Here is a 14,913-nt window from a genome sequence, read left to right on the forward strand (position 1 = left end):
ATATATATAGTAATTTCTCTTATGATCTTTTTTTTTTTTTTTTTTGAAGTAGGCTGCATGCCCAGTGTGGGTCTTGAACTCATGACCCTGAGATCAAGAGTCACAAGCTCTACTACTGACTGAGCCAGCCAGGCACCCCATGATCTTCTTAATACACTTTCTTTTCTCTAGTTACGTTATTGTAAGAACACAGTGTATAATACATATAACATACAGATTATGTGTTAATTGACTATCTTATTGGTAAAGCTTCTGGTGAACAGTAGGCTATTAGTAGTTAAGTATTTGGAGAGTCCAAAATTATATACAGATTTTCAGCTGTGTGGGGGATGGGGTTTGACAGCACCCCAACCCCCACATCGTGTAAGGGTTAACCTTATACGTATCATGACTTTTTTCTCCCCATCTGTATTTTGCCTTTTCATTTTCGTAACAGTGTTTTTTTGTTTTTTGTTTTTTTAAAGGAAATTTTGTTCTTTGTGTATATGAAATATAATTGTAATGTCTGGATGCTGGCTTTGGGGGCCAAGTGTCTGGTTCAGTTTTGTGCTTTACCTAATAGTTGTGTAACTGTGGGCAAACAGCTCTGCAAAGGCCCTTTCCCATCTGTAAGATAGAGATAACAGTACCTACTCCACAGAGTGAGGACAATTAATACAGATATTGCATATGAAGACTTATGGTGCCTGGTATAAAGAGCTGAATGTTAAGGACCATTGGTTGGTTGATTGAGGTTATTTTTATTAACAGTAAACTTATTTAAAAAAATAATAAAATGTATTTGTTCCTTGCAGCATCTTTTGGGTGCTAAGTGGCAGATGCTCTGAAGATGTAAAGGTGAATTAGATGTCTTGGACCTGGGGGCACCTGGTTGATTCGTTCGGTTGAACATCTGACTCTTGATTTTGGCTCAGGTCATGATCTCATAGTTTGTGGGTTTGAGCCCCATGACAACGGGCTTTTAAGTGATGGGCGGAGCCTGCTTGGGTTTTTCTCTCACTCTGTCTCTCTTTCTCGGTGTCTCTCTCTCAAAATAAATAAACTTGGGGCGCCTGGGTGGCGCAGTCGGTTAAGCGTCTGACTTCAGCCAGGTCACGATCTCGCGGTCCGGGAGTTCGAGCCCCGCGTCGGGCTCTGGGCTGATGGCTCAGAGCCTGGAGCCTGCTTCCGATTCTGTGTCTCCCTCTCTCTCTGCCCCTCCCCCGTTCATGCTCTGTCTCTCTCTGTCCCAAAAATAAATAAACGTTGAAAAAAAAATTTTTTTTAAATAAGTAAACTTAAAAAAAATGATGTCTTGGACTTGTAAGGGAGAATGAGATCTGTGCACAGGTAATTGTCACACAAGGTAGAGAGTAATCTTGCCTTAAAGACTGAGAATGCAGGCTTGGGGTGATAGCAGGGTACTGAGGGTATCCCTGAAAGCTTCAGAGCCTGACTAATACCAATTCTTACCAGAATTGGTTAAAAGAAAGTACAATTTGGTTGTCCTCTAACTTACGAAATGAACAAATCTATAGGAAGAATACTTTTCTTTCCTTGAGTAGTTTCAAGTGGTTAGTCCTAGGGAAAGCTAGAAATCAAATGAGGCAGAATTTAATCTCTAGCACTGTCCAGGTGAGATGCCCTGGATGAACAAATGGACTTTCATTTATTCGTTTGCCTGTGGGCATGGGTGTGGCATACATGCCCGAGAGGAAGAGAGGGGGAGAGGGGAAATGGGAGGGAAGGAGGACAGAGTGAGGGCTCTCTAGATCTCACTGTGTTCCAGGTATCCAATGTTCTAGAATACAGCCATGAAAAAGACAACCATGGTCCCTTTTCTTTTTTTTTTATTAAAAATTTTTTTTAATTTTTATTTATTTTTGAGAGAGAGACAGATTGTGAGCAGGGGAGGAGCAGAGAGAGAGGGAGACACAGAGTCCGAAGCAGGCTCCAGGCCCTGAGCTGTCAGCACAGAGCCTGACACGGGGACGTGGGGCTCGAACTCACAAACCGTGAGATCATGACCTGAGCTGAAGTCAGATGCTGAACCAACTGAGCCACCCAGGCGCCCCACCATGGTTCTTTTTCTTATGGAGATTATAGTCTAACAGATGAACAAAGACATCAAATAAATAATTGCAATCGTAATAAACAAATATTATGAAGATACCTAAGGAATTTTGAGAATCTGTAGCAGTGAGATTTATTCTAGCATGGATAAGTTATGTTTGGATCTGCAGACCTGAAATTTGGACCCTGGGTAGTGGTGATTGCCAGGGTTACACCCTTTCTGGCAACCATCAAGTTAGTCTCTCCTGGATGGCACCTCTGCCTTACTAGGTTCTTTCTAATCCAAATGCTGTGGACCGGCACCATTTCCCCCTGTTCACCATTCAGGTCTATCCTGTTTCTCTGCACTGTTAGACTGTTGTTCAGAAAGTGGTTATTGTCCTCTCCAAAATCTCAGCCTCCACATCTTATTTGGATCTTTTGGCTAGAGGTCCTTCTTCTCATCACCTGGCCTAATTTTGCAGCTTCTGAAATCTTAATGCTTCTGGTCAGGTGGTCCTTAGCATATCCCTATTGTTACATTTTTATGACATCATTAAGGGATTTCCACTCACAGAGAATTTGTGTAATTTCTTCCCATCATGATTTTTATTCCATTACTGTCATTATTCCCGTTCTCTTCTTTTCTACCATCTGTCCTCCATCCTTTGCATAGAATTAGTAATCCGGAAGTGCATTTTCTTTACTTTTTTATTTTTTTAAAGTTTATTGGGACGCCTGGGTGGCTCAGTCGGTTGAGTGTCCAACTTCGGCTCAGGTCATGATCTCATGGTTCATGGTTTCAAGCCCCGCGTCAGGCTCTGTGCTGACAACTCAGAGCCTGGAGCCTGGTTCAGATTCTGTGTCTCCCTCTCTCTCTGCCCCTCCCCCTCTTGCACTCTGTCTCTCTTTCAAAAAAATAAATAAACATTAAAAAAAAATTTTTTTTAAGTTTATTTACTTTGAGAGAGAGACAGAGACAGAGACAGAGACAGAGACAGAGACAGAGACAGCATGAGTAGGGGAGGAGCAGAGAGAGAGGGAGAGAGTGAGAGAATCCGATCCAGGCTCTGCAGTGTCAGCACAGAGCCCAGCGCAGGGCTTGAACCCATGAAAACGCGAGATAATGACCTGAGCTGAAACCAAAGGTCGGACACTTAACTGACTGAGCCACCCGGGTGCCCTAGAAGTGCATTTTCTGTTAGTAATTTGTTCTCTCTCTTTCGTGTATTACAACATAAATTTTCTGTCCTCTTTTCAGTAATACATAGGAAATGAACTTAAGGAAGATTCTTTGGACAAATGAACTGACTAAAATCCTTCACCAGAGGACTTCACAAAATTTCCTTTGTATCTTTGAAGTATTTCACTTGATTATTGCTGGATTGAGAGAGAAATGAATGGATCCCAGTCATTGTTTCATCCCTTTTGAAAGTTTGTGATTTTCATTGCTGTGTAGTATATTTAAAAAATTTTATTTGTAACCAGTGTAATTGCTTACATAATAAAAGCTGGGACAAGATCCATTAGTGTGAAAACTACAAAGGCTATCCAAGTCAAAATAATTTTTTGTAAATTCATATGAGATTCAAAAGTAAAGCAGGTCCTGGAAAAAACGGGAAATATGTACTGCCTTACATTAGCTACACTGAATAAAAATAGGAAGAAACTTATGATTGTCCAATAGATTTCAATAGTGTAGGCCACCAATCTAGATTATTTAAGTTAACCCTGGAACTCTTGGTTTCACTTGTTTTGTTTTGCTGTGATTCAGATGAAAGTAAATTTTTGGCTAATATTAATTATAGGTATGTAAACCTAGCCTTACTATTTTTTTATTGTGCCAAAATATATAGCATATAACATTTGCCATTTAACCATTTTCGTTGTACGATTCAGTGGCATTAATTTCATTCACAGTGTTGTGCAACTAATGCCTATATCGGTTTCTAAAACTTTTCATCACCCCAAGCAGAACCCTGTAACCATTAGGCAATAACTACCACCTCTTCACTCTTCCTCTGATAATTTTTAATCTGCTTTGTCTCTCTGGAATTGCTTAATTCTAGGTACTTTACATAAATAGAATCATACAATATTTGTCCTTTGGTGTCTGGATCCTTTCCACTTAACATAATGTTGGTTTTTAAAATTTTTCTTGTGGTAAAATCTACATAACATAAAACTGATTATTTTAACCATATTTAACTGTACACTTCAGTGACATTAAGTACATTCACACTGTTAGATGATTATCACTGCTACTTATTTTCAGAACTTTTTCATCAGCCTGATCTCAAACTTTACCCATTAAACAATAACTCCATTGCCCCTGGTAATCACCGTTGTATTTTCTGTCTCTATGAATTTGACTATTCTAGGCAGCACATATAAATTGAATAATTCTATATCTGCCCTTTTGTATCTGGCTTCTTTCAGTTAGTATAATGTCTTAAAGGTCCATCCGTGTTGTAGCATATATCAGAATTTCCTTCCTTTTAAGGCCGAATAATACTCCCTTATATGTATATACCACATTTTGTTTGTCCATTCAACCATTCATCCATGGACACTTGGATTGTTTCCATCTTTTGGCTATTTGTGAACAATATTGCAGTGAACATTGACATACAAGTATCTGAGTCCTTGTTTTCAGTGCATATGGTTATATACCAGGAGTGGAATTGCTCAGTCATATGTCAATTCTGTGCTTTTTATGGAAACTCCAAACCGTTTTCCACAGCAGCGTTTTACATTTCCATTAGCAGTAGAACCAGAAAGTTCTAGTTTCTCCATATTGTCTTCAGCACTTACTATTTTTTTCTATTACAGCCATTCTAGCCAGGTGTAAAGTGGTATCTCATTGTGGTCTGATTTGCATTTCCCTAAAGACTAATGATGTTGAGCATCTTTTCATGTACTTACTGGTCCTCAGTATCTTCTTTGAAGAAAAACCTAATCAGACTCTGCCCATTTTTAATTGAATTGTTTGTCTTTTTGCTCTTAAGTTGGATTTCTTTCTATATTCTGGACATCAGTCCTTTGTTAGATATTTGATTTGCAAATATTTTCTCCCATTCCATAGCTTGTTATTTCACTATATTGATAATGTCTTTGATGTATGAAAGTTTTTAATTTTGAGAGAGTTAAGTCCCTCCTCATCAGTAATTATTTTTTAATTTTTTTTTTAACGTTTATTTATTTTTGAGACAGAGAGAGGCAGAGCATGAATGGGGGAGGGACAGAGAGAGAGGGAGACACAGAATCGGAAGCAGGCTCCAGGCTCTGAGCCATCAGCCCAGGGCCCGACGCGGGGCTCAAACTCAAGGACCATGAGAGATCGTGACCTGAGCTGAAGTCGGACGCTTAACCGACTGCGCCACCCAGGCGCCCCGGATTAAGTTTTTAAATCAAAAGACAAGGATTGGCAGAATGGATAAAAATACAAGATCCAACAATATGCTGTCTATAGGAGACTCACTTTATTATTTATTTACTTATTTATTTATTTACTTACTTACTTACAGGAGACTCACTTTAGATCCAGACACAAATAGGTTGAAAGTGAAAGGATGGAAAAAGATACTCCGTGAAAATACTAACCAAAAGAGAGAGGTGGCTACGTATTAATATCAGATGAAAGAGACCTTTTAAATCAAACAAAGATTGTTAATGTGCATAGAGTTTTTGTTTTACAAGATGTAAAGAATTCCGGAGATGGATATTGCTGGTGGTTGCAGCATTTTACTTTCCTGAGAATCCACAAGTATTCCTATATCTCCACATCCTTGTCAGCATTTGTTATTTTCTGGGTTTTCTGGGTTTCACCCAATGGTGGTGGTGGTTGTTTTGTTTGTGTGTTTTTATAATAGCCTAGTGGGTGTGAGGTGGGATCTTATTGTGGTTTTAATTTGCATTTCCCCAGTGCCTACTCATATTCACCATCTTTTCATATACTTGCTGGCCATCTGGAGATTATCTTCAGATAAATGTCTACTTAAGTCCATTGCTTGTTTTATAATCAGGTTATTTGATGTTTTTGTTGAATTTTAGGAGTTCTTTATATATTCTGGATATTAACCCTTGTGATTTACATATCTTTTCTCCCAGTCGTTATGTTGGTTTTTCACTTTGGTGATCGTGTTCTTCAGTGCATAAAAGTTTTTAAATTTGATGTAGTCCCATTTGTCAATTTTTGCTTTTGTTGCCTATGCTTTTGATGTCATATCCAAGAAAGCATTATCAAATCAATGTCCTAAAGCTTTTCCTCTATATTTTCTTCTAGGAGTTTTATAGTTTTGGGTCTTTTGTTTAGGTCTTTAGTCCATCTGAATTAATTTTTGTCCATGATGTAAGATAAGAGTCCATTTTCATTCTTTTGTATGTGGATATCCAGTTTTCCCAGCATTATTTGTTGAAGAGAGTGCCCCTTCCCTATTGTGACTGGTATTGCATCACTTATTGAAGATCATTTGACTATATATGCAAGGGTAGTTGTGTATATGATATTTTGGAGCTTATTTTCCCACTAGTTGTATATTCCTAAGTTTTAGCCATATGGTGTCACTCTAGTAAGTGAACATACTTACTAGAACTGTATAGCATCTAGAACTGTATAGCATGCTAGAACCTCTCCTTGTGCCTCCTAATCACTGTTTTCTTCATCATCCCCAGAGGTACATGTTCTGTTGACTTTAAGATTATAGATTTGTTCTGTTTCTGAGCTTCCTACAAATGAGAGTGTCACAGTTTATATTGTTTTATGTTTGGTGTCTTTTATTCCCTGTCTATATTCTTTCATGTTGTGGATATTGCAGTGGTTTGTTCTTTTTCATTGCTGATTAGGATTCTACTGTAGAATTATACCTTAATTTATTCATACTGTGCTTATGGGCATTGGGTGTTCAAGTTCAGGGTCATAACAAATAATGCAGCTGTGATCATTTGTGTGTGTGTGTATGAGTTCATGTATGTATACACATTTCTTTTGGGTGTATAATTAGGGAATTCAACTTGATTTTTTAATAGAAAATATTTTTGAAATAATTATAGATTCATATGTACTTATAAAAAATAATAGGGGCACCTGGGTGGCTCAGTCAGTTAAGCATCCACCTTCAGCTCAGGTCGTGATCTCATGGTCTATGGGTTCAAGCCCCACATCGGGCTCTGCGCTCTCAGCACAGAGCCTACTTCAAATCCTGTCTCTCTCTCTCTGCTCCTCCCCTACTTTTGCATGCTCTCTGTCTCTCTGTCTCTGTCTCTCTCTCAAAGTTAAATAAACATTAAAAAAGATAGATCCCTATACCTTTTACCCATTTTCTCCAATGGTAACATTTTGTAAAACTGTAGTACAGTATCACAACTAGCATATTGACATTAATTGGATCCACAGATTTTATTCTGACCTCCCCTGTTTTACTTCTATAAAACTGATTTGTCTTTTAATTTTTTTTTAAATATTTATTTATTTTTGAGAGAGAGAGGGACAGAGTCTGAGTTGGGGAGAGGGGTCGGCGGGTGGGCGGGGAGGGGGGGAGGGGGGACACAGAATGTGAAGCAGACTCCAGGCTCTGAGTTGTCAGCACAGAACCCAATGCAGGACTCGAACTCATGGACTGTGAGAACATGACCTGAGCCAAAGTCAGATGCTCAATGGACTGAACCACCCAGGAGCCCCTGATTTGTCTTTTTTTTTTTTAATTTTTTTTTTCAACGTTTATTTATTTTTGGGACAGAGAGAGACAGAGCATGAATGGGCGAGGGGCAGAGAGAGAGGGAGACACAGAATTGGAAACAGGCTCCAGGCTCTGAGCCATCAGCCCAGAGCCCGACGCGGGGCTCCAACTCACGGACCGCGAGATCGTGACCTGGCTGAAGTCGGCCGCTTAACCGACTGCGCCACCCAGGCGCCCCCTGATTTGTCTTTTAAAGAGAAAACAAAGTGGTTTAATTTATAGAGTCAAAAATAATTCACTTTTGATTACAGTACTCAACATGCAAATTACATTTACCTGTTGATATAGAAATGGCACCTTGCCACTTTCCTAGGACATTTAATCCAGGCAGTTATTCCTGGACATCCTTTCTCTTTGTATCTGCCAACATTTACCCTCTCTATCTTCTTATAATGATATGTAAACTCTTAGCCAGATAACTGGGTCTTAAGTTCAGTTGACTTACCAGACATTGATTTTTTTTTCAGTTGATTTGATCTATTCTGAACTCCACATGAAGAATATCCCATTATTTAACCTATAGAAGATCATTCCTAAAGGCACTTGAGAATCCATCAGTACCCCAGGGTCACCAATTTTCCCTGGACAGTATGAAGAGACATAGGAGGTTTGTTAAGTACGTCCCTGCCCTGAATATTCACTCTGAAAAAGAATTTGTTTGGATAAAGTTTTAATACATTTGCTCTTTATGTGATTCTGTAGGCTCACGATGAACAATATAGAGATACTTGTTTTGTTCATAAGTAGTTTCTAAATTTTTATTAATGAAAATGATTATGTTTGTGAAGGAAGTTATTAAAATACTAGTGCATAAATTAGATGTAAAAATTCAGGATATTTGGATCCCAAGGAAACAGGAGTTTACTGTGGTTTATATATCAGGCTGATTGTACGTGATAATTATTATAATTGGCAATGTTTCTTCCAAAGATTGAATTTTTGCTAAGTTTTTTGTATATTATCACTAGCTTGGATTTCTCCTTTCTCTGCCTTTCCTTTCTGTTATCACCAGAAGGAATTTTTTAAACATCTTAAAAATAATTCTTTCACTGTAAGTCACCCAGAATACAGTCATTTCCTCTAGTTTCAAACATAAAGGGGAACCTGGCTCAGACAAGAATGATCCTTGCTGCACGTCCACTAGCTCATTGTGTTCTCCTTTTTATTCTGAGAGGCCCCAGCTCAGTTTACAAGGTTAAGGGCTACAATGTGTGTTCACAACAGAGCTAATCCTGCTTCAATAAATATAGATGTACAATTCTTTTTTGAACATGCCTTCAAAGTGGAGATCTTTGGCCATGAGCTCCTCTTTGACATCATCTAGTGCCCACTGGTGATCCATTAGCTCCAAAACTTTCCACTTTGCTTTGAAAGCTCTGTTGCTGTCTGTGGGCATGGCCGTGGCTGCTCTAGTCATTTGTGCCTGCATTCTTCTTCTCTTTCTCCTTCTCCTTCTTCTTTTTATTATTAGCGGTAACACGTAATCAGTTTATTATTGTTACTTATTTGTGCCTGTATTATTTTTGATTGGTCATTGGCATTATCTTGGCTCAGAAGGAGAGAGTAAATGCTCTAAAACCCAAATGCTTAGTAGAAGCACCATGATGTGGAATTCACCAGGATGCAGATAATGTGAATAGTTCAGTTCTTTACTGTAGCATAGGCTTAAAACAGGATCAGTGGACAGGGAGCCTGGGTGGTTCAGTTGGTTAAGCGTCCAACTTCACCTCAGGTCATGATCTCACAGTTCATGAGTTTGAGCCCTGCATCAGGCTTTGTGCTGACAGCTCAGAACCTGGAGCCTGCTTTGGATTCTGTGTCTCCCTCTCTCTCTCCCTGTCCCCTGCTCACGCTTTATCTCTCTCTCTCAAAAAAAACCAAAAAAACAAAAAAACACAAGGTCAGTGGAAATAGGTCTTTGGTTGTAACAAAGCCTAAGCATGTCTGTCATGTTTATCCATTCACCACTAAGAATCATTGGGAGAACATTTGTTAAATTCCCTTTGACCATGTTTGTGAGCATAGTGGGATCATTCGTAGGAGAAGGTAGTACTATTTTCCCTTTAGTTTTTTTGAAAAATCCTTACTCTGGGTGGTTAGGAGTTGTATTTTCATGTCAGAAGGACTGTTTGGGAATATAATTTTCATCTCTGAGGATTATGCTTTGAATTAGGACTTCAGCTGTCAAATACTTGGTCCTGGGTGAGCTTCTTTTTTTTTGTTTTATTAAGAAAATTTTTTAATTTTTTATTATTATTTTTTTTTTTTAGAGAAAGACAGAGTACTAGTGAGAGATGGGCAGAGAGAGAGGGATACACAGAATCCGAAACAGGCTCCAGGCTCCTAGCTGTCAGCACAGAGCCTGATGTGGGGCTTGAACTCACAAACTGTGAGATCATGATCTGAGCTGAAGTTGGATGCTTAACCAACTGAGTCACCCAGGTGCCCCTCTCATTTTTAAAAGCAATTTTTTAAATGTTTTTATTTATTTTTGAGAGAGAATGAGACAGAGTACTAGTGAGGGATGGGCGGAGAGAGAGGGAGATGGACAATCTGAAGCAGGCCCCAGGCTCCTAGCTGTCAGCACAGAGCCCGATGGAGGGCTCGAACTCTTCTGGGTGAGCTTCTTGTCACTTTGGGGCTGGATGGACACATAGTGGTGGATCATGGCCACAGGGAGGGTGATGATGAACATGGGTAGGACCACCCAGAGCCATCCAGAGCTGTGGTGCCCGCCATCTTTTGGTTGGTTGGTTTGTTTGTTTGTTTTTAAGATACCATAAGATACTATTTTTAAGTAATCTCCACACCCAACATGGGGCTTGAACTCAGAGATCAAGAGTCTCATACTCTACCAACTGAGCCAGCTGGGTGTCTCTCCTGCCATCTTTATTGAGAGCCAGTCTGGTTGGGGTTGCAGGCCAGACCCCGAACCTGCACGTTACCTTGGCTCAGGACTTGCCTGGGTTGTGCTGTGACCCCAGGCCTAGTGCACTGCCTCCAGCTGGCCTGCCATTTGATTTTAAATATTATCTGAAGTTTATAGAGTTCTAAAACAGTAACAAAGGTTCCTTGAAATCTTTTGCTTGTTCTAAACCGTGTGTATTAAGACCACATATTGGAGTGAGAGGCACTAAACCTAGGGTTGTTTTTTGTTTGTTTGTTTGTTTGTTTGTTTGTTTGTTTTTACCTCTCCAACCTTCCTTGCCTCCATGAAAGAAAGGTTATAAGACAGTATATACTGGATGAATTTATCTTTATCACTGCCTACTGTATCAAATAAGTACTCAGTAAAAATTGTAGTGTAGTGATTAAAATGATCGAATATACAGGAGAGGGGCGCCTGAGTGGTTCAGTCAGTTAAGCATCTGACTTCAGCTCAGGTCATGATCTCACGGTTCGTGAGTTCGAGTCCCGCGTCCAGCTCTGGGCCGACAGCTCAGAGCCTGGAGCCCACTTCAGATTCGGTGTCTTCCTCTGTCTGCCCCTCCGCTGCTTGCACTCTGTCTCTTGCATTGTCTCAAAAAATAAACGAACATTTAAAAAATTAAAATGAAAATAAAAAAAAGAATATACAGGAGAAACAATGGATATGTATTATATATACATATTTAAGTGTGGCACTTTTTCTTATTTATTTATAAGTGATGAGAGATTGGTGAAAGTGAAGACTTTGTCGCTCTAGAAAGAGCTGTGCAGAAAGCTGTGCAGGAATTCGTAAATTCAACCACTTCCTGAAATATCTCAAGCTGCTAAGAAATTTTGTCATCCTTTTGCTCCAAAAGGCAACATAATAGTTGGAATGTGTCATAGGGAAAGACCGTCTTAACATAGTTGAGGTATATAGGGCACATTGGGACACAATTCCAAAGCTAATGGCTTACTACAGCTGAGAGAGTTCAGTTGTAATGACAGGTGAGTGGTGTCTTTCTCAGTCTTGCTTTAAAACAGCTTGCTTATGCACTGGCATGGGGGACCCACTCACTGGATGGAGATCTTTTATGAGACAAAAATAGAAGTTATCCTTGTCCTCAGGGAGCTCATAGGCAAGTGACTTTGGGAGATTATACTTAGTTGAATTCATGTTTAAAATAAGGATGATAATACTCCTGCTTAAAAGGTTGTTACAAAAAGTAACTACTTAAAAACATTACTTGATATTTAAAAAATACAAATTTAGGCATGTCATAAATGTAAATTCTAAATTTGCTCATTGTAAGTAAATGTTTATTGAACGTTTAAGGCAGGGACTGTGTTAAATGTAATTTTAAAATATTTTCTCGACAGATAGTACTTAATTTGGTAAAAGGATTTCCAAAAGGTGTACAGTGAAGTCTTCCTTTCACCTCATCTCCTGGCTCCCAGGTTCTTTTCATTGTTTTCAGAGAGTTTTTTTTTTAATTTCTTTTCTTTTTTTAAAAAAATCTTTATTTATTTTTGAGACAGAGAGAGACAGAGCACGGGGGAAGGCCAGAGAGAGAGGGAGACACAGAACCTGAAACAGGCTCCAGGCTCCGAGCTGTCAGCACAGAGCCTGATGCGGGGCTCAAACTCATGGGCCGCGAGATCATGACCCGAGCCGAAGTCGGACCCCTAACTGACTGAGCCACCCAGGCACCCCAAGATTTCTTTGTTTTGAAATAGTCTCTACACCTACCACAGGCTCCAGCTCACCACCCTAAGATCAAGAGTTGCACTTTCTAAGACTAAGCCAGTCCAGTGCCTCTGTTTTCAGAGATTTTATGTGTGTGTACACGTGTATGTATCTGTTTTTTAGAGTCACAGATGGTAGCGTCTTATACAAACTGTACCTTTCTCTGAGTACATAGTATTTCATATCCTGATCTGATTTGATACAATAATAATTAAGATACCTACTCATATTATCTCCATTTTATAAACAAGGAAACAAAGACATCTCAATTTCTTAGTAACTTGTCCAGGGTTGTATCGCTTGGAAGAACCTCCTTGGTACAGAGGCAGTTATTTTGGTACCACTTATTTAACTTATTATTTATTTATTTTGGAAATTTAAAACATTTTTAATTTTCATTTTTAAAAATTGTTTATTTGACAGAGCGAGTGTGTGAGCAAGGGAGAGGAGACAGAGAGAGAATAAAGAATTCCGTACTTTGACCAGAGCGTCCATTCGAGTTTCTGCAGCCGTGTTGATAATGTTGGCAGAAAGAATCCAGCCAGGAGCACATGTTGTTCCTAGTTGTCCTATCTTGCCAGCCTCCTTCAATCCAGAACTGTTCTTTGGTCTTTCCTTAGCTTTCGTGACCTTGTTATTTTGGGTGAAGAGAGGCCACTCCTTTTGTAGACTCTCAGTTTGCTACTGTCCTAGGTTTCCTCACAATTCTACCAATTTTAGATACTTTTGGTATAAATATCACAGAAGTCATGTTTCGTTTTTCCCATTGCATCCTATCAGGTGGCATTCATTGTCAATTTGTCCCATTACTCCCATTAAGGGAAGAAAAGAGAAAAGAGCGGAAGAGGGGAAAGTAACTTCTATTAGCTTGCTTTTCAGAGGGCACTCTATTCAGCAAGTATCTTTTCCTTGTAGCATCCTGGGGGAGAAGAGGTCCTAATGGAACAAGCTGGTGCAGATGCAAGTGAAAGCTTTGAGGACGTAGGCCACTCCTCTGATGCCAGAGAAATGCTCAAGCAGTACTATATCGGTGATGTGCATCCGGTAAGAACTAACTGAACTGGGAGAGGAAGCTGCTGACTAGCCACAAAACACAAGGAGAGGGATGAATTAATAAAATGGAAAATCAACCCAGCTGTCAGGCTACATATTCCCCCAAATCATTTGGCCTACTGCGCTAAGATACAGCTTCTTGTATGTAAAACAACACATGTAGTATCTAAAAAGTTAACTGGTTTTGGATTTTTTGTTTTTTTGATTGATTTTTGTAATATCATTAATAACATCTCTTTCTAAAATAATGGTTTGATTGTTCTTGGCAATTTCTTGCAAACAGTGGTAACTGTGAACATTCGAACAAGGCACCCTGGTAGGTTCATAGTTGGGAGTGTGGGGGCAAATACCCTTCCACAGACCTTGACGTCCCTCAGAGAATTCTCTACTACCAGAATGTAGTCTTCATGTTCTAAGGTTAGAGACAAGTATATAGTGAGATATGCCTTTGGATACGTCTTAAAATATTATTTGTTTTCCTTTTTTAACAGAATGACCTTAAACCTGAAAGTGGTAGCAAGGTAAGAAGAAATCATCTGTTTCTCTCATGTGTTTCAAGTGTTTATATTTCTATTTACTCAGGTAGAATGTTTTTTGTTTTTTGTTTTTTTTAATTATCTTAACAAGAGAAGTGTTCCTTTTTTTCCTAAGCAAAAATCCTATTTTTCAGGAGCTTGGACTCAGTGCCATCTCAGGAAAAAAAGAATAGCTGAGTCTTGAACAGTAGGAAACATTTTGTTCATGCTTGTACTTGCTTTAAAAAAAAAAAAAAAAAGAAATTCTAAAGCCATGCTCTGTACGGTTTTGAAGGAAATTAGTTTATGGGTTCAGTTGTAGAAAAGTATTTCTTATTCTTACATTAAGTACTGTGAGAATAATTCTGTGTTGGGAAAATAACTGGAAAGTTGATTTTCACTTGAAAGTCTTTGAAGGAGTTACAGACTGGAGTAATTACTAGAATGGGCCTTTCTGTCCCTATTACCCAGATTTAATCCTTGTGTCATGCAGTTTCAAATAGGCCTACATCCATTTCATTTACTCCGTGATACAGCAAAAACAAAAGATTAAATATTTGAAAACCTTAATGTGCGCTGCAGGACCTACCAGGAACAAAATCTGGAAGCCATTTTGCTTCCCACAAGCAGGGCTGTTCATTTCCTTGACTGCGTCACACTTTTCTTGACTTCCGTCTGTTGCCCTCCCACTTAAAGGGACAGCAGTTTAGTTGCCACCTAGAACATCATGGAGGCAGCGCTCCTTCCCCTTTTCCTTCTGCTCGCTTCTTGCTTCCCTTTCCTCACTGGCCTGGAATCACTGAACACGTTTGATACGGCACTTGAAGTTGGCCTAGACACAGGAATTCTTTCAACTCGAGAGACTGCTTGACAGTGTCTGCCATCTGTTGCTCTGCCATCCAAAGTGTCTGTGGAAATTAAC

The 14,913-nt window shown here is 39.2% G+C and overlaps 2 protein-coding genes across 2 annotated transcripts in view; both read left to right on the plus strand.

The window, feature by feature from the left end:
- NIP7 (nucleolar pre-rRNA processing protein NIP7) overlaps positions 1 to 1,092 on the plus strand; it is an 81,498-nt gene extending 80,406 nt beyond the window's left edge. Inside the window, exon 7 of the transcript XR_006300151.1 lies at positions 1,046 to 1,092. The gene's annotated coding sequence lies outside the window, so the exon portion shown is untranslated. The remainder of the gene's footprint in view (positions 1 to 1,045) is intronic.
- The window catches only part of LOC122494398 (cytochrome b5 type B), a 37,324-nt gene that overhangs the window by 6,596 nt on the left and 15,815 nt on the right, over positions 1 to 14,913 (plus strand). The window contains exons 2-3 of the mRNA XM_043599535.1: positions 13,339 to 13,467; positions 13,968 to 13,997. Coding sequence (XP_043455470.1) covers positions 13,339 to 13,467; positions 13,968 to 13,997 — 159 coding nt within the window. The remainder of the gene's footprint in view (positions 1 to 13,338; positions 13,468 to 13,967; positions 13,998 to 14,913) is intronic.

The sequence above is a fragment of the Prionailurus bengalensis genome, chromosome E2, assembly GCF_016509475.1.
Source record: "Prionailurus bengalensis isolate Pbe53 chromosome E2, Fcat_Pben_1.1_paternal_pri, whole genome shotgun sequence".
NCBI classification, from domain to species: Eukaryota; Metazoa; Chordata; class Mammalia; order Carnivora; family Felidae; genus Prionailurus; species Prionailurus bengalensis.